The sequence below is a fragment of the Varroa destructor genome, unplaced genomic scaffold, assembly GCF_002443255.2.
Source record: "Varroa destructor unplaced genomic scaffold, Vdes_3.0 BEIS01000001.1, whole genome shotgun sequence".
Taxonomy (NCBI): Eukaryota; Metazoa; Arthropoda; class Arachnida; order Mesostigmata; family Varroidae; genus Varroa; species Varroa destructor.
Window position 1 is genome coordinate 35,435,230 of NW_019211454.1, and position 26,151 is coordinate 35,461,380.

The 26,151-nt window shown below is 39.7% G+C and overlaps 2 protein-coding genes across 13 annotated transcripts in view; one reads left to right on the plus strand and one right to left on the minus strand.

Moving 5' to 3' along the window:
* Positions 1–13,558, plus strand: part of LOC111247712 (scavenger receptor class B member 1-like) — a 37,124-nt gene extending 23,566 nt beyond the window's left edge. For 3 of the 8 annotated variants that reach the window (XM_086982791.1, XM_022799011.2, XM_022798979.2), the window contains exons 2-8: positions 7,960–8,054; positions 9,243–9,381; positions 9,559–9,814; positions 10,064–10,184; positions 10,422–10,925; positions 11,270–11,492; positions 11,872–13,558. In XM_086982791.1, coding sequence (XP_086838917.1) covers positions 7,960–8,054; positions 9,243–9,381; positions 9,559–9,814; positions 10,064–10,184; positions 10,422–10,925; positions 11,270–11,492; positions 11,872–12,088 — 1,555 coding nt within the window. In that variant the 3' untranslated portion in view covers positions 12,089–13,558. Of the gene's footprint in view, positions 1–2,737; positions 2,879–4,009; positions 4,149–5,079; positions 6,924–7,959; positions 8,055–9,242; positions 9,382–9,558; positions 9,815–10,063; positions 10,185–10,421; positions 10,926–11,269; positions 11,493–11,871 lie in introns of those variants that run through there. The other 5 variants (XM_022798971.2, XM_022798987.2, XM_022798993.2 and 2 more) reach the window with 5 other exon arrangements.
* LOC147758567 (uncharacterized) lies at positions 319–19,221 on the minus strand. 5 transcript variants are annotated; one of them, XR_015323209.1, is made up of 4 exons: positions 18,906–19,205; positions 8,616–8,768; positions 5,015–5,085; positions 319–4,510 (listed from the first exon to the last, which is right to left on the minus strand). XR_015323209.1 is itself a non-coding variant. In XM_086982832.1 (3 exons), the coding sequence occupies exons 1-3, from the start codon at positions 19,045–19,047 to the stop codon at positions 5,069–5,071; spliced, it is 312 nt and encodes a 103-aa protein (XP_086838958.1). In that variant the 5' UTR covers positions 19,048–19,205; the 3' UTR covers positions 319–5,068. The 5 variants fall into 5 exon arrangements, 1 of the variants encoding a protein (XP_086838958.1); XR_015323208.1 differs by having other exon boundaries at positions 319–4,683; XR_015323211.1 differs by having other exon boundaries at positions 319–5,085; positions 19,109–19,221.
* Between the last annotated feature and the right edge of the window lie 6,930 nt (positions 19,222–26,151).

Consider the following 26,151-nt stretch of genomic DNA (forward strand, 5'->3'; position numbering starts at 1 on the left):
ATTAGTATATTACAAATTACTTGAGATTAGGTCTTGATTCTATTGATATGAACCCTTGACTTATTTCAGGTCAAGTAGAAACGCTTTTGAAATAAGACTGTACATGCAGCAACCGCTAGACAGGTCATGTCGAGCTGTCAGAAGCAATGTTTAACGAACTAAGTACTGGACATCAAATATGAAAATGAAAAAGAGAAGCAAAAGAAAGAAAAATGAAATTTCAAGTCCAATTTTAATGGATGATATCATTGAAGCGAGCTAGCCGATGTCAAACGAGATAGTTAATATAATATAAAATAAAATAAAAAAACAAGAAACTTGAACGAGTTTTCATCATTTTTATTAATCACTCGATAATTTTGTCTGTTTACCTAGCTAGACATAGTTATCGTCTATCAAATATGGCACAACCGACTGATAACCTGTTCACGCGTTATGGCAGCATAACAGCTGGTGCGGAACCTTTTTGACATAGAAAAAAGAATCATGAAAACACTTCTAACAGGAACGATTGGTTACAATTAGCGCAATATTTGTTAGATTTATTTTATTTTATTATTACGTGCATTTATTCTTGTGTTCCTTATGTACTATGTTTGTCCGATTTTTAGGTCTAGGTCCTACCAAGTCTTCGACTAGGCTCTTGTCAAGGCAAGCACACGAATCGAATACGACGAAATCAATCACTCTACCATACCGGCAGATATTCTAATAACATTTATATACGGAAACCTAGGTTGGTTGCCCAGAAGCAGTTGTCCCTACTACATGGTATACGCTGTTTCAACGCACACCTAGGATTTATTTAATGATTAACTAAAGCTTATCTTGCAGCAGGGGGTTGTCTTGAAATTATATATATCTTTTTCGAAAGAGGTTGATACGGTAGACGATTAAACGCGAATTTCTTGCTGGTGGCATGACCGATAACGTAAGCGAGCTATCTAAATTCCCTAAATTTAGGTCATTCCATGAGCAGCACTGAACTTATATAAGGCCACAAAGTTTACTGCGACAAGTCCAGCTGAGTCTAGTGTATTCATTTATCATGTAAATTAATATTTCTAATTGCGACGAAAAACCAAGGTAGTCTCGACCTGTCGACGATACTGATTGAGGCGGTCAAGTAGCACCGACCCAGGAAATACCTTTAGATCAATTTTTCGGATGGTCACAGCTCGAACAAGAAGAATGAGAGGTGCATCTTATACTTTTGTTCTGTTATGTGCACTAATCATTTTTACCATATTGTTCTGTAATCTATTATGTTGAACTAGCAGTGTGTTAAGCATCATTGGGTCGTGTTAACTTGTTAAAGCCCAGCTCAAATACGTTGCATACAACGAAACCCGAAGTGTCATTGAATTTTGGCCTGATAGCAGGCCAGAGGTCAAAAAAGACAAGGGCTTCTTAAAACGATTAATCAATACAAGAAGCCCAAAAAGAGTAGCCGGTGCAGCTTGTCTGGACAACCCACCTGAGATTTTATATTCGACCCTTCAAAATGGCCCTATCAGAGCAAGCGCTTTGAACCTTTCAAGTCTAAAACTTTAAGATCTGTTGCTTTGTTTTACCTTTTTCGGATTAAAAAAAATGATATTTTCTGCAAAGAACTGGTTACTAGTAACAACAAATTAACGCATGCTCGTTACGCTGAACAGCTTCCCAAAGCTTTCTTTAATGAGAACGCTTTACTCTACGTATATAGTAGAACATAATATATTTCATTGACGTGCGTATAAAAGATTATACCATATAAAAGTGTAATTTTTTTCCTTCCTGGTATTTTTGAATTCTATACCGCTGTCAAATATCATAATATATGATTATTCTATTTGATGCCGTTTATATAACTTTTTATACATGGTTATGATATACATTGTATCAATGTGATTATACAACATCAGTGTCTATTTAGCCATCTCGAAGCTGACATGCTGGCTGCAGCCTGCCCATTCAAGGGGTCTTGTACCTGACCCAGTTGTACTAATAGGTTAAGTCTGACGAGGACTTATTGCGCTTTATGTAGAAGATCTCTATAGCAATGGGTGAGACGAGAACGATCAAATATGTGCGTAAAGCTTCCTAGTTTCGCTTTACGAGTTTGTTTTTCTGTTTGCTTATATTGTTGTCGTATGCCTATTCAACGGCACGCGCACGATGTGTAGCAATCACGTCGCGCTGCAACAAGGCGAATCCATTCATCAGCGTCCCTTCGACAATCGTCATTTGAAGCTGTCGTTGAGAGCGTGGCATCGCAGGCTGTTTGCTGCAATGCGTTGTTCTGGAAAGCGTCTATTTGTAATACACAAGTGTTTAGCGACGTCCGCAGTGGGCAGTGAAGGCCCATCCCGGGGACTGCCGGCCCTTCTCGCTCAAAATGTACAGCTAGGCGCACATCATTCTAGCCTCTACTGTTAAGCAAATTCTCTACCATGACGATGATAGGCAGACGGCCACAGCAACAGCGTCACAGCAGATGAACTGACGCGCAAACAAGCTGACTCTGACCCACCGAGTGACTAACTTCAGGAGAACGATTTTACCTATGCTTGTTTCGCTACTTTGCACAACTTCACGTTTTCAGCGTCTCGCCCCTAATGCCGTCACTGAAACTGGCATGCAATGTTAGCCACTTCCTTTGAACGAGAACGTAATACAAGACACGAACTGTTTGTGGATAGTGTAAAATTTGGAGTAATGCTAACGTATTATCAGTCAAGAGGATAAATAAGGGATAGAAAATGATGGGAGTTGATAGGACTTCGGCAAAGTGTGGGGGTGATGTGCGAGAGCGCAAAAAAATTCAGCGTTTAGATGAAAGCGAAGGCTATTGTAATAGTGGCACGTAAACATCCAGGCAGACATCTAGAAATAAGTAAGTGCTGAGACCAATTGCATTTCGAAGCGTCGCGCTCTTCTTGCCGGCGTTTAGCGGTGTAGAATGAGTCAACTGAGCAGGAATTAACGTTTATACTGCAGTTTCGACGAGAGAGTTAGTTCGTTAGGTACTTTTCTATATAGTTGTTTGAATATAGGAGTAGTAAATGTAGCTCGCTTTAGCACTCCCATCGCTGAATAATTGAATTTATCGTCGCAAACGAATGAAGAATCGAGCCCTACCTAAATCCAATCTCATGATGAGCGGTTTTTGTAAAGCCTGCAGCTATGTTTCCATCTTGATAAATGCACAATAACTGAAACAGAACATTCAATTCAAAGGTGCTATTCTTTTTTGGCAGATATCGTTTTTAGGCATTTGTCGTTATATTATCGGGCTTAGTTCGGCGTTTTGTTACGCAGTAGCCGCTCAAGTTAGACGTGAATCTTTCCGTAGTTCCGGACGAGTACTTGCACTGACTAATTCCTCGAAGCTACGAACTCGTTCGGCTGTAACTATAATTATCGCAGATATGTGTTCGATCCACGCAGGCCCAGTGTACACATTCATTTTTAATTATTGTGAATGTATCACTTTGCTCCTAGCGAAATTAAGGACTCATATACATTTCAAAAGACTAGTTAGGCAACACTGTTGAACGACGGACGCCGACACTCGTGGGTGAAAGGCACGTGTCCTGCGTAGCATCTTACCCTTCCTGTGGATATTTGGTGAACACAGCGTAGATGTTCCCAACAAGTGTTTCGCTAAACGTAGAGACGTTTATGGCATTGACAAATAGTCTTTAAACGTTATAGTCGACATCGTACTCAAGCAGATAGAGCAAGTATAATTCTAGTGCAGGGCAGTATGGTTGTACAGCCCAAGCCTTACGGAAGGTTTACCCAGTTAGTGTTTATATTACGGTATTTATATTGCACATATGACCTGTTTCAGAGTACTTGAACGATTATCATTATACTTGCTATATATAAACACATATGATAACAGAGAACGATCGCAATACTTGAAGTTTCATAGGTGTCCTTCGCCCATCGGCGCGTCAAGATCACTATTCCACTGCGCTATTTACCTATTCACTGTCCTGTCGTATTGTGGCAATGGCGATGCATCGAGCGGCGATCGTGAAATCAATGCTGTTTAGTGCTTCGATTTGACTGAAGACGGCCGCAAGACTACGCGTAAACGACTACTATGACACAATAACAATCAACTATGCTCATAAAGAATAATACATATGTACCAGGTAATTTTTCTATTTGTATAAGCTATCATTTTTGACAGACTACGGTGCGTCTGTCTAGGCATGCTCCGGTATAGCACGTTTGTGGAAACTCACCGCTATTGCTGTCGCGCTGATTCCCGTTGGCGAAGAATCATTTGCTACACCTGCTAGCGGATGAGTACGTGGCAAGATTTATAGTCCACGGAAAAAGTCAATAGGCGCTTCTTTACGTGCTGCTTTACATGCTTGTGGATGTTTCTCGTCCAATGGTATATGTTCACGCAACGAAGGTCGCTGTCATCTACTGGTTCTTTTTTCGTACGGATCCGTAGCGTAGGACGAGGCGATTTCTGTGTTTACTCGCCTTATCGCTTGCCGATAACCTTTGGCAATGACGTTTAGATGTGCTGGTAGTATGTTAATGGGTTGAATTGCGCTACTCTGAATAATTTGATCACCGGTTTACCAAATTTCAGCAAAGCTGTTATCGTTTCTTCATGGCCACTTCAAGTTCGCTCTGTGCGCAGGCCCGAAAGAGGGTAGGGGGGATGGACTTCTGGGGTTCCACATGTATTTGGTGAGTGACCATTTTGAATTGGTCGAGAAAAAGCACATCAAGCCTATTTGTTAAAAGTACTATAATTTGTCAAATCGGTCTTTTACAGCAATAGCACAGAATCCAATCAATCCATTCTGCATTGTGGTGTGGGCATTATAACGAAACTTCGTGACGACGGAAACGTCTACAGTGCATCAGGTGCGCCGGGGGACTGACTTACGTAATGTGTGGATAAGTATTCTTAATATGCGTCGTTGACTGAGCAAGATATTTGGCGAGTATAGCACTACGATGAATTGTTTCATCACTAGAGGTAGCGGTCACTTACTTGTACGATAGTTGCACACCAGACGTAGGTAACGAATCTATTGTAGTACTTTCTCTATGGTGGAGGCGAGCCTGTAAGATTGAGTCATGCATTAAATTAGGAAGTAAAATTCGAAGAGCCTGAGTTGGACCTGTCCTCATTTGTTATCTAGATCTAAACAATGTTTTACGTTCGTCTGTATTTGCACAGTGACGCCGCCCTCTAGCGAGGAACTTCAGTGGTTAGAAATCTGGAAACTGAAAATTATTTCATAAAGAAATGTGTATTACATGCATATTGCGGGTAAAAACATTAATGGCGAACTTCACGCCTTCGATGGTGACACAGACGGTGCGACTGTGACTGATGTACTCGCGTAAATAATAGTCCTGATTTTAGATTCTATATGTAGCAGCCATATGGCGTTAAGAGAACCATGTCTGCTTCGATTTTTACGGTTATCTTTGATGTAAATTTCATTTGGAGGAACGAATTTTCCTCAGTGTGCGTAATGCGGTGAAGATGGGAAGCAATCTCAGAACTGATTTTAGACGACGTTCACGTTCGGTTCGAATGGGCAATGCTTCTTTGGACCATCTTTTGATATTCTATATCGTATAGCTAATACCTTTCCTCACTGCTGCCGCCTCTATCTATATCTCCTGCTAAGTGGAAATCGTTTTGTGTGACCGTCTTCAGATGCAGCCACTACCTCTCCGTGAGGTTGCAGTGACGCATTGAAGAAATTCGTTAAAGTCGCTAATCTGAACCTTTTTGTCAGTCGAGGAGGCGATTTGCGTTATAGCGATAACTTTCTTTCGTTGTTGCTTCACGACCATATTTCCAATTTCAGGTAGTATCTATTTGTTTATTAGGTGACTGATACTTTACTATCATATGGAATTCTCTAGTCGCATAAACAATGTTCTCTGAACCATATGTCTTATTGTAAATTAGTCTTTTTAATCTCTACAAGGAAGTGAAACAGCATAGCTAGTTATGAGTTTTGTAAATTGGGCGTGTTGCAGGAAATGAAGGAAAGTATAGACAATAGATATCGTAAGATGTACCACTTGAAACATTCATCTTGCTTTTGATGTGTATTTAAAAATGGCCGGCCGGCAATCATCGCTAAAATATTCGGCAAGTAGTGGGAAAGATTTGGTGATCCGCACCCAAGGTCGCTTTGCTTTGCTTCCAAAGAAAGTTAACTTGGTGATTGCTTTCTGTTTCCCGGCTGCCATTCGACGTCTGCGATCAGACCTATATTTCGTGAGTACCGATGGCTCAGCGAAGGTGTTTTCTGTTCGCAAGATTTCTAAAGCTGATTTTTGCTATTCTACGATTGCGTCATCCAAAACAAGATCAACTGCGATGACATCAGCGTTGTAAACAAGAGACAATTTATTAATCTGCAAACGTTTTTAGAGGGCAACAACGACCGGAAGCTAACGAAGCGTTGTTCCTTCCGCTTCGAAATTTTCGATCACGAATTAAAATTAAGACGTCTCTTTGCGCTTAGAAAGGCCCGTTGTTGCCTTAATACGAAATGTCTTAAAACGGTGACATTTTTTCGTGATCTTCTTCCGTCCCTTAATTCGCTACTGCATGTATCTACAACGCTCGTTGCTATGAAGCCAATCGGCTATGCGTGATTTAACAATGCTCCGCTTCTTTCTCGCTCTCCTATTCGACTAAGCCAATGCAGTTTTTTCTTATTTTCCCTAGCCTGTAGTTCTATGCTTACTAGTTGGTTTCCTCGATCATCATCGTCGCGATCTTCCCGGTCGGATATTCTCTGAAAAATGTCAATTGAGTCTGAGCGTGCGCGAGTACTACTGTCGTAGTTCGGCATGCACACGCGTCCACAGATTCACACAGATACGTCTGTGAAGGATAAGGTACTGGCTTACGGCTAAAGGAAATTAAAGTAAGTGGCAATATGACACGGAGGCGTTTGATGTTTATTGTCATCGATGAATAGTTGTGATGCTTGCTGATCATGCCAATGTTATGCAGATGAATGGAACTCGTCAAATTGGATCGATTTTTGTAGAATCTTCAATGACGGCTTGATACGCACCCTGTTAGAGCGACAAGATGAAACTTGCAAACTATCACATCAAGCGGGAGAACTTACTTAACCATTTTGCACCACCATATCTTAACTAGTCAGCCCATACCGTTAGGCAACTTGCACGACAGCTACAGGAAGATTCAATAAGATAAAATGCTTATTTGTTTACTTCATTGAAGTTATTTCATAGACTGTCTTCGCCTGAAAGCGTCGTACGACGAAAGCTAGTTGACTGTTGTAGGGATTACAAATGCTATGAGATGTTTAGCCATTGCGTATCTTGTATTTGATCGAAGAACCAGAAAAGTCTGTCACCTGTTTCGAAGGAATTCAAACAATAGACCTTGTTTCAGTAATAGCTTCAGACACTCTTTCGAATTTACACGAAGGATGAATTTACCTACCATGGATTGCCCTTTAAGGACACTAACTTAAATAATAGTAAATGAGGCAAAAACTGATCATATCACATATGACTATTGTTAGCTTTATAATTCTAAGCCGTCGGATGTAAATGCAGTCTGGCATAGCAGTTGACTGATAATGGATCATAATTTTTCGTCAACGTCTCTTCTACATGCTGTCTATTGAACAAGCTCCTACAGGAATAGGACTTCCAGTAAGTCAGGGAGCCGGTGGGATTTACATGTTTCGAAGATAAAAAGCATATTGTATGAAGTAAATATTTTGGCTTGATGCCTTATGGCATCTGATGAACAGTGCTCAACAACAATTTGTATTGTACGTTTTTTAAAAGGCGTTTAGGCAACGTAGCGTTTATGCAGTATTCGCAGCATTTAATTATCAATGTCAAAAAACGACTACGACCGAAGGTTTGTTTGGTACATCAGTGTTTGAATATGTTTTTCTCTTTCATTGAAATTTGCAGATACAATGCGATGACGGCAGATCTTCAGAATGGAAAGCAAAAAGAAAAGACGAAAACCCCGAGCAAATGCTGTTGTTGCAGCTACAAAGTCTGTTGTAAGTTACGATTGACAAGTTCACCAAAAAAATATCATATTAGAGCGTAGGTTTTAAGCGACCGTTGGGTTATATGGTATGCTTTTGAGTAATTCAGCGAACATGAGTATAAACACTCTAAGAAGAGCAAAGCGTAGTGGATTAAGGAAAATATGAAAGGGCAATGCGGAAAATGTTCTTGTTCCGATTACACTATGCGCGTTTGTTAGAGGCTCATCGTCTGCGACCGCTAAAAAGGCGTTGGCCTGTCGTAGCCACCCATCAACGACGATAAGGTTGTATGACCGCGTAACCTTAAGGTGCCGAAGATACCTTATATATAGCCTTTTATCTTTAGTATAATAACTTTTTTCAAGAACATATGGCATTCATGATTTTTCGTAAAGTAAATTTGTCATTAATTTTTTCTCATATTGCTGTATTATAAATTTATTTTTGGTAACATGTACTTGGTAAAACAAAGAGAAAAATCGATTTTAGCGATTCTACCGATTGACACAACGTCATGAAGATCGAAAGTCCTGCTTGGAGGCTTGTATCGCCACCTGACATATAGCTTACATGTTATTGTTGTTATCGCACTATCGCTCTGAGTTACGGCAATCCTAGAATCGAAAAAGGAGGTTCCTCCAGAACATTGGTGCTCATAGATAAGCCGACAACTGACATCGAGAAAGGTATCAATACGCACACTGTGCGTCACGTCATCCGATCCTGTAATGCAGGAATAAAACGGAAATATAGGCGTCAGCTATAAAATTCATAGAACCGCAGAAACAAAAATAGTACTGCAATATAAACAAGTATCTGGGGAACCGAAGACATTTCATACATCCCTAAGTGGGATTGAGCGGTGATCTATACATGTCAATTCGATCGCCAGAATGAAAAAACTGAAGAATCTGCATAAGATGGTTTATTTATTTAATTTACCCAAATGTCCTAGCCTATATTGAGGCTTCAGTGATAGTCATTGACCACCTGGTTACCGGACATCACAGTACAAATAGGGCTGATTAGGGCTCTAACCCAAACTCCAATGTAGCGTTAAGTGACGAGCTCATTTACAGTTTGAGTAGTTTGGTTTTTAAATGTATCTATTTATTCCAGTACATAGACGACGTGTAAAGTAACAACACACAAATAAGATACAACGGGCCGGCGCGGTATTTTCCTGTGTTTTTACAGCTTTGCTGCTTTTCATACTGTCATTCATTATGACAGTGACAGCCGTCGTTCTTCAGAGCCAGTTCGATGCGTTCTTTGATCGTGCCCTTAAGGACCAGATGCATCTCGGTCCTAGCGGTCTCGTGTTTCCGGCCTGGAGGTAATTGTTTTTTCGGCTTTTTTAAGCAATTCCTACCATTTTTCTAATGACCGCGCGCATATTCTTGAGAATATGGATGTTTCTGGATGTAAGATTATCGAGAAACGTTAAAGTTTGCCAGGCGTATTCTCCTGATTTATTTCTGTGTACTACTTAATTCATGTGACACGGTTACAGAGTATCCGATCTGAGGATGCGTATGCGCGTATACTTCTTCAACATCACGAATCCGGTTGAGGTCCAATTGGGCGACAAGCCAATTCTCAATGAGTTGGGACCCTACACATGGCGGATCTATATGGAGAAATTTGATATCAAGTTCCATGAAAATAGTACGCTGAGCTATAGGGAAAAAAAGTGGTACCAGTTCCTTCGAGAGGAGAGTATAGGCGGCTATAATGATATAATAACTACCGTTAATGTACCCTATGCCGTGAGTAGTTGTTACACTCTATTCATTTTTCAGTGAGATTAAATAGCTTTGATGAAATTACTCTAGACTTGATGTATAACGTTCGAATCGGTAAACGTGAATAGCAACGGCTGTGACATATGCTCATATGGACGAGCGATTTGTTTACTAATTCTTTTGCTCGGAATACTAAGCTACATACATAACTGTTTCTTGTTTCAAATCGATAGCGAAATCTAGCTTTTTCATCATGTCCACGACCCTTTGCAGGCTGTTGCACAACGGCTTAAGGACGGTGGAACAGTTGCTAAAAGTACAGCTACCTTTACTTTGAATGGACTCGGGCAGACGGTAATGCATGCAAAGCAAGTTGGTGAACTCACGTTTGAAGGTACGAAATCATCAAACGTTCATTACACTTAGATTGTCAGGATTTATTTATTATTATTATCACCGTCATCATTATTTAGTATTGTTTATTACATTTTTAAACATAACATATTCGGTGCAGTAAGTAAGCATAACAGATAATTGATCACCATCTCATCGCCATAACCAGTCATCAGGCTGGACAAATTCTAACTTAACCACTATTGACAAATGAGCACGTCGTATTTTTTTTGTCTAGGATATCCGGACTTCCTTATCCTGGTGGCAAACGCTGTCGAAGCCGGCAAAAAAGAGGATTCAGGTTTTGGAACCATTTTGGGTACTGGTCTTCGCATCTTCACCAACGTGCTAGCAGCCGAACCTGACGTACAGGGCAGTTTTGGCTATTTCGTTGATCGAAACAATACGGATGACGGCATAGTGACGATCTTCACCGGAGAGGATAACCGTCAGAAGATTAATCGTGTCAACGTCGTTAACGGGCACACAGAACTCACAACATGGCCGCAGCACAAATGCAACAAAATAAAAGGCACTATGGGTCATCTTCGGCCGCCGATGAGTTCGCGCGAGAATCCGCTTCTCATCTTTGTTCCCGATATTTGTCGTTCGTTACCTCTGCGTTACGAGAACGTGAGCGTGTACGAAGGCCTTTCTACCTTGCGCTTCGTCGCGGGCAGAGAGACCTTCAATAATTCCGGTCCCGATCCATGTTTCGCTGGTTCGAGGAAATTCAAAAGCGGTAATACGCCCAAGAATAGTATAAATGCGGTGTCTTTACGACACATCATTGCATTCCTTGACGTACGTGCATAGATATTGGTACCTTTTCGTTTTCAACTAAAGTCAACCGCTTTAGCGCTAATATTACGCTTTATTTAGTAAGCGATTATAATTAGAGTATCTATTTAGTGGCTCAGAAAATAACTCCTGAATTGTATATATCTTTGAGCTGTTCGTACTACTTTATTAGTATAACATTTGCATGGGTTGTCGAGTAGTTTAAATAAGAATCTACATTTGTGCGCATGTGCTTCACTAGTAGTCGAGTTAACAACCCAGGACTATTAACTGCTATGCTTCCAGGTGTGATGGACATTGGACCTTGCAAAAAGGGCGCTCCGCTCGTCATTTCATTTCCGCATTATTTGTTTGCTGATGAGGCCCATCAGAATTCCGTGATCGGCCTAAATCCACGAAAGGAAGCTCATCAGTTCTATCTCGAAAGCGACCCCTTGACCGGTGTTACGGTTTCGGTAAGAGCGCGATTTCAGGTGGGAGTCGTCATGGAGCGCGTACATGGCCTAGGGTACGTAGTTGATTACGAGTTGATCGATAGCCAATAAAATAGACCTTTTGCTAGTCAGTCTCCAGCATTCGTAGTTTAAGAAATTAGATGAATTGTGTTTTTTCATTAAATAATATGGAAACGAATTAGTTGATTCATCTGTTTAGAATTACTTGAAATATGTAAAAGAAACCGAGTTTTTGCAGCACCTGAAACTAGTCATTGACCGGTGCTTGTAGCCGGTTCGGATGTGCCCATTGGGCATAGGGTATGACTGCTTTACTCATATAGTTATCTCCAACTGGCACATGTTTGACTTAGCTGACGTTATGGAGATTAGACTCTTTTTTTAATATAGAGAGTCGTTTCTTTTTGCCTTGCTGACGGGTTACGGTTTCAGAAATCTCGGAACAATATTCGACGGCACCATCCCATTGTTTTGGCAAGAGCTCCAACTAGAAGCACTTCCACCAACTGTCTTTCAGCTCAGCATTCTTCGACAACTTCCTATTTATGCTAAACAGACCGCCTTGGTACTCATCGGTACGGCTATCCTCATCAGTTTGATTGCTGTCTTTCTCGTTTATCGGTACGTTCATTCTACATACGTACTTTAGTTTGCCACGTTTCGGTTGCCCTATAACGTTATTTTGCAAAATACGTACAAAGTGTATGTTTGAAGGTTGAACGATGCTTGTGTTTTTTTTTTGGTGTACTATTCATTTTAGTTGCTAGCAGTCGTGTCTATCTAGAGCGAAGCTTTGTGAGCCTCACTCTGTAATGCTCTATTATCATGGTTAATTCAGTCAAAGTTATACGCTTCATTGATCAGTTTCCTTTTTCTAGTTTACGTACAATTGAACGGTAAAATGCTATCTGTGTTATGTAATAGTACTTAACCAAAATTAATCATATGTAAAATCTCTCAGTGTACTTAAAGGCACATTACTCCATTAGCACCGAAAACCTATCCACTGATATCGCTGCACGCGTCGACAGCAGTAACGGTGGTCAGCTTTTCCCCAGACGAAAATAACTCATCAAATTTCCCCCTACTTAGCTTAAGCTTAGTGGTTTTCGATAAGCTAAATGGCTGTTACCATCAATTCCGTCCAAAAGGCTCCAACACAGAGGCCATATTCCAAGATAATAAGTAAATAAAGCTGTAGGTACACATAGTGAGATACAGGTGTCCGACAAACGGTGGCATCTGGCTCGCAAGGCGCTACTTTTTCTAACGCAAGCGTGACACGAGCAAAGAAAAGAAATTAAAGGAACATTTTATAATAACAAATAAATGATCTACTTGAATACTGAAGCGTGCAGTGGGAAAATTGCTCAAAATCTAACAATGCCTTACTCAGAATAATTGAGCCATATATATATATATATATATATATCTGCATAGCTATCATGTAGCAGTGACGATCCTCCAGTTTTCCCTTCTCCAATCAAATGTACTCTGTGACATATAGAGAGCTCGTGTTTAGGGAGACATAAGCGCTACGGCGCCATTGTCAACACTCCCTCCCTCAGAAAGATTTGTTTCAACAAGTGTGAATATTCGTCATGATGGCTATTTTCTGTTATTTCAAATTGTTATGATAATACATCTAGCGAGCTTTCTACATGCTAGAGAAATGCATGCAGAAGACTGATGTTGATGTTTTTTTTTTGTATTAGTTAACTAATTAGACGACTCAATATGAATGGGAATAACCCGATGCACTTCGGCTGAAGCGTCTCCTAAGGCAGTATTTATTCATGGATTGCTTAAGTTATGATGATGATGATGATGATGATGATGATGAAGAGGGGTGATAGTCGTGCAAAAGGGAACAAGTGAACGAAAGAAAGCAGGACAGATAAGAAACAGAAGTAAATAGATAATTGTAATCATACCATTAAACACAGATTAGATCACGTGTTTTTGTTTGATTGTATTTGTAAATACTTCAATCATTTTTGTTCACATAAGCGAAAGTGTGCAATTGATACATGCTTGTTCATATATAGATGTAATGTATAAACTGTCAATTAGAGAAAAATAAAAGGCAAATAAAGAGGCGTGCGATAATTTTGTTAGATTATTTCTGTATTTCTTTTCGTGCCGCTGTTTTGATAACGAGCATTACGACAAGTCGTAGGAGAGGCAATAGTACAATTTGTTGCCGTCGTAGGTAACAGTTCCAGTGTAAGTTGCCAAGATACTTATAGGCTGAAATTTTCTTCGCAATAGTATTGTGAGTAAGGCAGTAAATAAAGAGTCGTACAATGTAAGAAAAGTCGACTTGCTGATAAACCCACAACAAAACTCGAATATTGTTCGTTCTGGTGTTAGCATATTGGGAAGCGATCAAGCATTGAGCGTTGTAAGCTGAGATTAAGGCAAATAGCTTTGGATACTTTAGAATTTCGTTACTAAGTTATATATGCGCCATTTTGATCGATGACCTTCTGCCATTTCTCTGGTAACACCACAATCCTATTACCTTAGAACTTCTGTACTTTACGGACAAAGAATTCTAGCAAATGATATTTGTATTCCTCTATTTACAATAAATTAACACCACCAAAGAGACCGAAACAGATGATAGTCGGAAGATCCAAGGTCCAGGCTATATGGCGGATGCGTTAAGACTTATTATCCAATTTCTATCCATTCTTCTCTGATAGCTACAGATATACGTGGTCTAGCGTTGTCGTGGTCCACTAGCCGCGGTCAATCTTTTTTTGGCAGGTTGCTGTTGTAACCTTGTTGTAAACCATCATAGTATCTTTCACATCGAAATTTCCAGAACGAAAGTGACAGAACCGCATCTTTCGATAACGCATCTTGATTATAAACATGTTACATTTTTCCTTATCAGAAAAAATACACCCATTCTTAAGATGCCCTACCGTAAGTATGAATAAATGTAGCCCATTTACTACTGTCGAATGAGCTGATACACACGCCAAGTCGACTCCTTGCACCCGAAAAAGCCGTCTAGCTAGAAAAATACCGCCAACCCACAGAAAGTTCCTGCACTTCATTACTGAATAAAAAAACAACATTTTTTTTTATTACTGTGATAATTAATTAATAAGTTGGTCATTGCTCAAAACTTTCTGCTATCGTTCCATTAAATAGTGTACGCAGTGCTGCCAGAAAGTAGCGAAAAATTATCTCAGAGACATTTTTTAATCTTGCTTCAAGTTCTTATTCGTTTCGAGATGTAGGCCATGAAGGTGTCTGCCCAGTCAGCGGAAAAAGTTGGTCGGCATAATGCACGGAGAATGTGGACGGTGCGACAGGATCTTCCATTCGAAATCTAGGGGGGCAGCTTTGACTATATTGGCCGTGTGTGGCCTCGCGTCGTCATGGCACCGAATGAATAACTTTATCTCGTTTATCGACTCTTCTCTCCGGCATAGCTTGCTTGACTCGATACGCCTCAGTGAAATAAACGTACTGAACAATGGTCTGATTCATTGAAAGTAATTCGCAATGGATCAGTCAATACCAAACGCAATTGTTTTTGGGTGAAGATCCGTTTGAATTTTAGAACTCAGTCTCTCTACAGAAGTCATTTATTCCGATATGTTTCGTGTTGAAGTACGGACACTCGTCATCGCCATCGCCAGTGACGATTCAGTGTAAAAATATTGCGTGACGCTCGATATCGGGCGATATGTTGAAACGCAGCAGTAAACACTGTTTTTTTTATGAAGTTCAAGTATTTGTATAAACCCGAAGAGTTTGAGGTGCTTAACAACTGTCATGTCGTTGCAGCATATTTTTCGGTCTATCCTCCAATTGTCTGACAGTTGTCTTCCTTCAAAAGTACCTTTAGATGATTGTTACCAAATTCAGATGGCGAGAGCAGAGGGCATCCTCTAGGTTCTGGATATTGCTTTGTGACTCCGCAAACCAACCTTGAGCGTCTTTTTACCGGTATCTTTACCGTACACAACAGAGATATTCCGAACCGTTTCGGTAACGAAATGTACGGAAGGTGTCAAAAATGTTTATTGTTTTACCCGGAATATCCATCTTTAGAAGAGGAGGAAAGCTTTCAAGTAACGTATCAGAATAAGTGACTAGAAATGAAACGGGGATTCTTTAACAGCGAGAATCTTCCTTCCATCCTCATGAAGTTGTTACCTTCTTATGCGGCCATTAGACAAGAAGTATGGTCGTATCATAGGGCCCAAACCTCTTCGGTAGAAATCTCTTCGTCACAGGTATCATTGCTACCATGCATATCTAGATATACGAGTACGGTGAACAATTGTATGAAGGATGCATCATGGCGATGAGATTTTAGCCTCTGTATCTCTGAGCATAGGTCTTAAAGTTTTATGAACAGGTCGAATATGCGTAAACAAATATATTTCAATCAAGCAAACTCTAATTTAATAATATTAGCAAGTTTATGACAGCTGAGTCATATCCAGTATAAGGTGACTACAACCTAATAGACTAACTGAGATTTAATTTTAAAGTTCCTTTTGATCCTAATATTGAACATGTCATCAAGTTGATCGTGTTACTCATAGTTATTATATGATGACTAAACTTCTCCTATAGTCAAACAACAGAAATTCTTTTTCACAAGCGCTAAATGAACCTTGTCTTAACCCAATCTTGGCCATAAATATTATCGACAGCTTGCTTGAGCCAGTTAGATGATGTCGGACTGACTTTTGTTGAAAGCAACTACAAAATATCACACAGCAGTCGCGCCGATAAGCCTTTCAGCTTCCCGCTCTGTTCGCATGCGATCCAAGCGACCACTTTGTACCGCCAGTTACATGTATTGTAATATAACTATATATAAACTTTTTATTTTTTTGTTTAGCGCATTGCACTTGGCTGATATTGGCAACAAACATGATAATTACTATATACTTACATCTCCTATTAGAAATCGTAAAAATGCGATTCGAATAGCTGTTGTAATTATTAGTTTTTCAGTAACTTTACGGATACTATAGACGGAATACGCACACACTTCGCGTGCTTCAAGCGAAGCCTCAGAACATCGCTGGCTTGTCCGCTAGCCTTTCGCTGGTGGTCCTAAGGCGAAAAGCAACTTTTACATTCCCCGTGTTCTGCTTTCTCTGCGCAGTAAGGTAAGACGTTGGAATGAATGAAGAAAGTTTATTTGGCCAATGGCCGTTCAGTTGACCACCCGACTATTGGCCTTGTCCGATGCAACGTCGGCCATAAATGCAAGCGTTGGCAAGTCGAACCGCAAGCTAGCGCCGCAGGAAAGGATGCCCACAGTAAGACCCCGAGAACTATGGAGAAAGAGCTGCCAGTTATCTGCCACTCAGCTTGAAAACCATGGCCGTCAACCATCATCGTTGTGGACGAAGGACTCGCTGTTACGGTATTTTTCAAAAACGAACAAAAACCTCAGTTAAAGGAGTTTCTAGCGCGACTTTACCGCTTCTTACGCTCCGTCGACGTCCTTTTCGGTTTGGCTGCGGACATCTAACTGGAAGGAGGTCTACAAATGGTTAATGCGAAAATCCGCCTGTGTGAATTGGAGTATCGCGTCGAGTATTGTAGCTGAAGGTACGTCTGTTCAGGCGATTCGACATCGCCGCAAACCTTGCTCCGTTCTGCCATGCGATATTCATGCAGTGTTTATTATTCAGCGCCCGCGAAGGGCTCCACTGCTATACAAGTACAGGGGGCGAGACTAGCTGTCCTGGTAACAGGTTTTCCCCAAGTAAATTATCAGGTCGACATGAACATGAACTTCAACCTGAATCAACTCGGTCACGTGCCGAGTCGACCGGAGACAAAGTATACCGGTCGCCCAATGAAAACATTTTCGACCTGGTTTTAAGCAGTTATTGTTTGTTTTGACGAACGTGGTTACCGGCGGGTAGCTCAAAAATTATTGAAGCGTACGGCGTCTGGTGGATACCTCGCTCTCACTGGTATTATGGACTGTCCCAGTAGTGACTTAGGTGACGAAATTTCTGCCAGAAGGTATCATAAAGGAGAGTATATCTGCGATTGACGTAACGTTGTAGTCTTCTCAAAAATTCATCGTTCCTAGAGCGTGCTTTTTCATTGTTGTAGCACGAAAAAAGACGCCCTCAGTGACAACAGCGTGTCGAAGAACACAGCATTGAAAAATGTCTTGTAACAAATCATAATTATCTATGCTTAAGGGTTGTAAAGAAGCGTACACGCACTTGCTGAAAACGAGCAGCAGCCGCGTAGCGAACAGAGCAGGATAACGGGTGATATGATGTTGATAATTCACAACAAAAAAACCGTTGAGAAAATTAGGGTCACATTTAAGCTCTAAGTTTACGATCTATTGCTAAGTGCTCAAACGATAATATGCTTATAGTGTCGTTTTATTATAATACTGTGATAAACAGTTGTGTTTAACACGAACGAATTTCAGTTAATCTGCCGTATAGAGGGCTTTAAATGCTGTGTAACACTTCATCAACGGATAAATCCTGATAAAAGTGGAGCTTTCATTATTTTTGATAAATGAGCAACTTTCGATAAAAAGGTAGTACGCTAATGAATTACGTAAAACCTTCTTCAAGATATCATCTATGTACTGTAACGCATATCGATAGACGGTGTACATATATACAAAGTAGATTTATTCCTATATATATATATGTGGATGTAAAGTTTCATATCATATATATATACTTTCATGTTATATATAAAAAAAATGTATCCTTATATACATAACATGAAAGATAAATCATATAGGCGTCGATGGCTGAATTTGAATCAGCGAAGTTAACCTATCGCATCAAAAAGCGTGATAATTACGGAGACCATCGCAGAATGGACCTAGATTACCTGACGAGATCATATCCGTCAAAAAGAAAACAGCTTCACCTTATTACTTTTTTGTGTTTCTTTTCACTTTTAATCCGTACATTATCGTATTGTTAATTAACAACAACAACAACAACAACAACTCTCGATGAGAATGTATCACCAGCGTAAATCATTGCAAGAGGCGCTTCTGTATAAATAGATACTTTCCATTGTATAAATAATAGAGGAAGGAGATGCCAATCGCCTATAAACAGGCTTCACTTTACTGACCTTTATGCTCCATTGACCACTGTCTGAAAACAAGATAGGCTGATGACTATATCCAAAGGTTAAAACAACCAAGTATGCTATAAACACAAATGCTTTAAATCGAGAAAGTTCAAGATCATCATCCCCCGAGTCTAAGCAGCGATCGCCCGTTTCCGTGAATCGTGATACGAAACGGTAAATAAAGGAAAAGTATATAGTTGCACTAGTACATAGCCTTTGACCAGGTCTATCGTTCACGTGGAAAGCTACATTTCTTTGGCCTCCAGTTATTGTATGTTTTTCCTGCTGCTTGTTCTATAGTTTCGGCCTAAAGCTTATCAAATTAATACGCTACCTAATAAGGTTACCTTGGCTGTTTTCAATGCGATTCTGGTTAGTCGAATCAGCAGATCTATTAGCTAACAAATAAAAGTGAATTAACGCTTCATGGCAAAATAAAAAAAGCACCTCTGCCCCGCTTTGTCCCAGCTGATTAGTCGTGTATCGCATTTTACAAACCTAACTGAAGTTTGAAATATAACAAGCAAAATGTTAGTCTATTTTGTTTCACCTTTTTTTTTTCAATAAACTCCTATAGAATTTTGATCGTTTGTTAGGCTGTCACAAAACACGCGTTAGCATACGAACATGTGTTTCCGAAAACAAACATTCAGTTAATGGCGCAAATTTTCAAATGCCTTATGCATATTTAAAATCCGAAAGACGATATTGGTTGTACAGCATACATGGCGAAAATATAGCAGGACTGGTAAGCACCGTTTCGAAAGTTATATTTTTAGCGCGCTGCTGTGATTTATTCTCTGTAAATGGAGATAAAGATTATCGTAATTAGCAGAGCGATTCCAGTTCTTGCTTGCTATGAACATTCAACTAGCTTTTTATGTCTATAGATTTAAACTGTTTACTCTGCCAGATTATATAGGACGTGAAGGTGATCGAGGTGGAGATTTTGAACCTGCTGAGTTTTGGCGTGATAGAACTAGGTAGTAAGGAAGCAAAGCTACAGCGACAAATTTCCCGTAGAACGTGCGTTATACAACAGGAAAAGATGCTGGATCAGTAATGATAATGAGCATACAAAAGATCCTGTGAAAAGTAAATAGCTATACTTGGAATACGATTTATCTATAATTTAAAGAGGGAGTTTTTGTTGAAGACAATAGTAATACTACGGTTCGAGATAGGGACACTTAGGTTTTGGAGAAAGAGAAAGTATACGAAATTATAGATACTAAATAATAAATAAACAGGTTATCTGTTCTATATAGGTAGCTATACTGACTGATCGTCACAAATGCAATGGGACGAGCAAGTATTTAACATTTATTAGCACTCGGCATTTGTGATTGTTTTACGCACAGTTGGAATAGGTCAAAAACAACAATCGCGCACGTATTAATTAGGCCCTAAGAAATGCTATTCCGTCGAAAGCCTTATGTGACTGAGTAAAACTCTGTCCAGAGTAATTCGAAGTTTTTTAGACGAGAAGTGTAAATAGTTGTATAGATCTTGCACGTTCTGTTATTGCGTACTTCAGCGGTTATTGCGTACTTCTTGCTTTCAGTGCACGGTTATTCCGTGCCACGGTGGCTCTTCAGCAATCAAAAGTTAGTATTTAAATAGAAAAATGACAGGCTTCAAATAGTCAAGGCCATCTATCTGCCCTGATTTTGTAGTACAGCTCGAATACTGCCAGCTGGAGTTTCTTCAAAGAGTTCCCAAACCCCGCGGAAGATTAATTAGGCTTCAATGATTTCAAATGTCAACAAACAAAGGGAACATAGATTGCTTACTTTCTAGGCAATTTATTGTCGTTTGTCGGGCAAATACGTAATGATGTTTATTTTCAATTAAGGCAACATACCAAACAATCGAGAATCAAGTTAGTATGTTGAACGGTTAACGAGCTTACAGCTAAAATATTTGCATTTGAAGACAAATTAATAACGAAAACACAGATTTGCATATGTACTTACAGAGCAACAAAATGAAGTTAAGTTGCAGGCTAGACTTTATTTTCAAAATTATTCTTACTGTAAAACTTTGGTTCTTTTTTTTCACGAAGCTACATAACTAGCTGAACACGCTATAGCGAATATATTCGTATAAACGTTTCTGTTTATGGTAGAAACATTGTTTCGAAATAGGCATATCATAAGTTATTGAACATAAGTGTATAATATTGTAGACATTACCCATCCAGAGCTGGCAGTAGCTCTATAAATAGAAAATCGGTATACTATAGGTGGCAGTTATCCTAACCCATTCCAAATTGAGCCACTTCCACTTTTTAATTTTCTAACCCAGTCTTCTAGTGGTGGCTTCAAGACCAATACAATCAGGTGGTTTAGGCGCATAGACCAGTGAGCGAATAAATCAGCACTTATCAATATAAAGGCCAACACTTCGCTTGAAATGCGCCTTTTTAACTTTTCCCGCGTAGCGTTTTGAGTTTCGCCTTCGGTACCACTATTCCGCCTAGGTTTAGACGGCTAATTGAGCTCTTTCTAATAGATCCTAGCAAACATCGTTGCTGGAAGAAGTAAACAAGATCGTTTTGACGCAGACTAGAAAAACGCGCTAATTAACAAGTAATTAAATTTTAATTTTCCATCTTAAGCTAACATGGTTAATTACGAATAAAATTATATACAAGCAAATAATAATAATGCTTGCGTAGAGGTTCGTGCTGAGTCATTATCGTCAGCCCTATCAGATGGACTCATACACATTTATACAGAATTGACTCGTGAAACAGTGTCCACTGCAAAAAATAACGAAATGTTCTAAACTAGGGTAACTGAATAAGTTATACCATAAGTTTAACCTCACTTACGGGGCCAGGCGGATGGTCGTAGATTGCGGCAAGGTGACTGTGATAGGCTTCAAACTGACTATTGCGTGTTAGCAAGAAAAAAAGCTAAAAGGGTAGGTAGTGATTTTCAACTTCTTGTCTATACGCTCCGATACATTTCGCTATATGTAAACACTTTGTGCTTATTGCGTACAAATTTCTGTTCGTTGTCTTGGTGAATACGGTACGTACGGGCCAAAGGGTCAGTGCCATCTATACGGAAGCCGATTTCTAATAATTTCTAACTAATTGAACGTCCCATTGAAACGGTACGCGCTAAGCACGATCTGACCGATTGGCATCTAACGAGCTGAGGATCCATTTCTATTGACACCTTCACAGTACGTTACGTATCTGCACCGTTCCGTTAGCTGCTATCGTATATCATCGATACTCTTACTAGAGTATCTAGAGTATAATGTCATTAACCATGCCTGCAGTTTATCGACCTCAAATGATTTCTTCTTTTCGTCTACAATCGATACAGGGTATCTTCTTAACATACGTAGCTTTTTCTTACGTATTCGAAGAGTTTGCTATCTGATAAAACCATGGTGCCAATCTGCTGGCTTATATATTGTTTAGCTTCATCTCCTGCAGGAGCACAAGTTATCTTTCCTTGTACATTAAGGACAAAGCAATAGCTAAGAAATAGTCTATATCGAAATAGATGGGTTTCTATTTAGAGATAGGTGATTTTAAATATATTTCACAATTGCAACATTACCAAGATCACAATAAAAATTTTGATAACAATAATTATAAGACTCTACAGAAACTTTCAAATCGCTTCAAACTTCAGAACTCCCAAGTCTTATGACTGAAAAGCGGTCACTTGGTGGGCAAGCTAAAAATGACTATCAAAAGTCCATTGAGCCGCAGAACAAAACGCCCCCCAAAAAATTATTGGATAAAATGGAAGCCGATGCGTCAAAAGTTCAGTGAAGAATCAGGTCAAATTGAGCTTTATGAACTACTCCAGTTCACACTTAGGCTTTCTCAGAAAAACTACCTTACAGGCTCTCAGGCGTAAACGACGTACACAAACAAATTTAATATAATTGTCACGCGTTGCTACTATTTATGCAGCTCTGCATAACAGTGGAGTATGACACCGACGTTGAAAGCCTATACATAAAGGAGTCCTGTAAATTTGAAGCTTTTTACAGCTTTTGATTAGAACATTACCATTATTACACATGTCTGTCCAAACTCAATTTTAGCGACTTACTCATGACCTTGTGGAAAAATCGTCCAAAGTGGATATTGGTGTTCTGTCAAAGAACCTGAGCCAACCGATATGACGAGTTATATTGTTTTTCTACGCCTATCAAGAAACATAATTGTAGAAAAGCAGCACGTCATTGAAATAAAACCGCGATATAAGGTAAATAACTACTTAATGAACTTCTGTATAGATATTTTATATTAAGTATATCACGACCAAACCTACAAACTAGATCCTTATAGCATACATCTTTCCAATCCACAGCTCAAATAACAGCTACTTGCACGTGTACAGGCTAACGCTATGTAAAGACGAAACGACTTTCCTTTTATTTCGTTAGCCAAACACATGAACTTGGAAAATTTAGGATAGAAAAAAGGTTGGTATGATTTTTCTCAGGTTTACAAGATAAAAAAATTCTTGATTGACTTTTATGCGAAACTATAGTAAAACGTCAAACGAAGTTAATGAAAAGAAAAACAAAAGACCTCTTTTGTAGAAGATATGGTCGGGCTACGGTAAAAGCAGCTCAAACATACGGTGGCCATTAAAAATTGCGTGATGATTTGCGTTAAGAGCCTGGAAAGCTTGATGAGCAGATGAACGCTGCGCTTCAAACCTCATCGTGCTGAATCAAGAGCTTTGACTTTTGGCTCCCCTTAGAAATGGACGCTCTCTAGAATGGAGGCAGATGTCTTTTAGAATGGAACGGGGCTACACGTATACAAACGAGTTTATATGGTTTGTGCATATTTTCAATATCTATCTATCTATGTAAATCTATCTATCTCTCTATCTATGTAAATCTATCTATCTCTCTATCTATGTAAATCTATCTATCTATCTATATCATCGATCTATACAATCGATCAATAAACAATTTAAACGATCAGTAACATTTTTTCCTAGGTAACTGATGCTTTCTTCGCTGTCCGTAAACTCATCTATTTGTCGTTTAAATATGGTCTTCAAAATACAGTACTATCAAGTAATTCAATCAAATGATTGTGTCATCCCCATACGCGTACCTATGTTTTTTTTTTGGATTTGTTTTTTGGACTACAATTGGACAATATCCTGATAAATCAACAACGTGTAGCAAATGAGACATAAGTAACGTATTATCCATCTACGGCAATCGATCGATATTATTTTTTTAGTTGTAAACTTTTCCTCACCTGTATGGTAACAACAATGAGCTTCTCCTATTATGACAATTGTTTCCACATTGCGGTCAAGGATGGCTATACCGGTCTGTTCAGTTAGTTCGAATCCTCTTGGACCGCGCCATTAAATTGAGTTTTTTTTCCTTTTTAGAGTGACATCAATCAATAACTAGCTGTCATTTCTATTAATCGGATAGACATCGCAAATCGAATCTACATAAAACCTATGCACACCAACGCAATGTCGTTTTCACGGTCAAAAGGATCCAGAACGCATCCCTATAGCGACTAGTAACAGTTATGTTAGCGTTTAATTTTTGACTAACGTCCGCTTAGGTCTTTACGCATACTTTATGTATATATTACGTCCACTAGTATCGCAATTGTGCGCGTTATATAACCGTAAACATAAAACAAGCGAGCGGATTTCGTCGTCGAGGTACGCAATTTTCCTGTCCCTAACTCGGTTCCGTAACTAATCATGCGCGATTAACAAAATAACGAAAGTATACTACCGAAAAGAAAAATGTCTGACTTTCCAGTTTGTTAGTTACTGTGTAGCTTGGATGATGGCTGGGTTGAGTGCGACACCGTCATGTGCGCTAGTACTTACTTACCTGCTTTATATGTGTCTTGTATTTGAAACTTGGTAAGAGACGCCAACCGTCTGCAGCGGTAGTCAAGGATCAAGAACCGCAAATTTGGCCATTGCCTGAAATTTATCACAAATTTGGGAAGATCTGGTGGGTGCTACGAGATAATAGGCTTCTCGTAGCCGCGCTTTTAGATCTATCTTTTGCGAATATGGACGTACTCTTCCATCCCTGCCTGCAAAAACTAAATCGAACGGAAACTGAGCGTTTCGCGGTCATCTCTCATTCAAACAATCGTACCAAACTTTGACGGGTATCGACAGCTTTGCACTGACTGATTACCGGCAAAGATTATTAGACATACGGATGAGCCCAAGAAGAGATCAGTGTTTTAGCTACGAACAATGATCTGTTCATGGCTTTTCTAATTCGCTAGTCACTGTTGACAATTGCCAGCAATTTCCAGACAGAAACAATCACAGTGGCTGTGCCATCTGTCGCCGACCTTTCTGAAATCTTCCGTACCTGCTTTCCCGTCCCCCGAAATCAACCGAATTTACGCCCTGGCAGCCATCCTTGCTATATTGTACAGCGTGTTTCTTCTATCTGCCAGCCAGCCAGCCAGCCAGCCTACTGCTATTAACACGTATTAGGTTATAATACGTGAGCGCACGTGCCCATGTCAATGAACATAGCATAGGTGGCTGTTGTTGCTGATGCTGGTTTCTCAATAAATAGAAACGCAAAATATAATGAGGACGTTATTTCTATCAAAATAATCGATTGCCTTAAGCGTTTTCTAGCAAAGAAAAGGGTGCGGTAGCCTCTAGCTTTTGTCAGTGACGTATTTATACAGCATTGGTATTGGCCCGCTTCTAGACAGCCGTAGAGTCTGTGACAAAACCGTCGTCATCTACTCAAATTCTGTGTAGTGTACGTTTTTAAAATGCGACCTGCATGTAGGCTTGCAGTAGCTTTCGCTGTCCTAGCCCCCGAAATAATTAGTCGTGGACAAGAAGATGCCGAAATGATTGGGGCAGTGAGATACGTTTCCCCATAGCATATGATGTAGGATTGTCGACTAGATTCTAGTGTATGATGGATAGTCTCTTTTTAATAAGATGAAAATTGACTTGCCATACATTGTGATCTTCAGAGAAGGACCGTGACGATCGCTGCTTGTATTGCCAAACTGTAAATAAACGCATCTCTAATGGTTTCACATTAAGCCAAGTAGTGTACGCCTACAAATGGTCTCCTGGAAGATAACTTTTGTATTCTGGTAAATGATAAGATTCCAATAATAAGGTTATAATCGCATGTTTGTATTCGAACTCGAGGTTCATTTATTGCTTAGTATCAGCTCGACGAGCAGATCTATTTCACTGGAGTGCATTATATTGCATTGCTTACAATATCATCAAACCTGCCCGATCTGCGCAGCGAATAGGTGGTTTTTCGCCTTTGGCCTGCGAGGGCTAGGATGTAGTGAACGGGTTTCCCGTACTGATGTAGTTATCTATTGTGTAGGGTATGATTATAGATTCCTACCTCAGTTCCGCCTTTGTACGATAGTGAACCGTTCGGCATGCTAAATCCTAGGTGGCCAGACCAATACACCGATCTATCATATATTTGATTGCCATTATTTTCAAATAGTTCTTTGATTTTTTGCATAAAATAGTTATTGTTGGATACGAACATGTGTCGCATGGACACGTACTTTTTTTCCCCCATTATATCGTGACATCA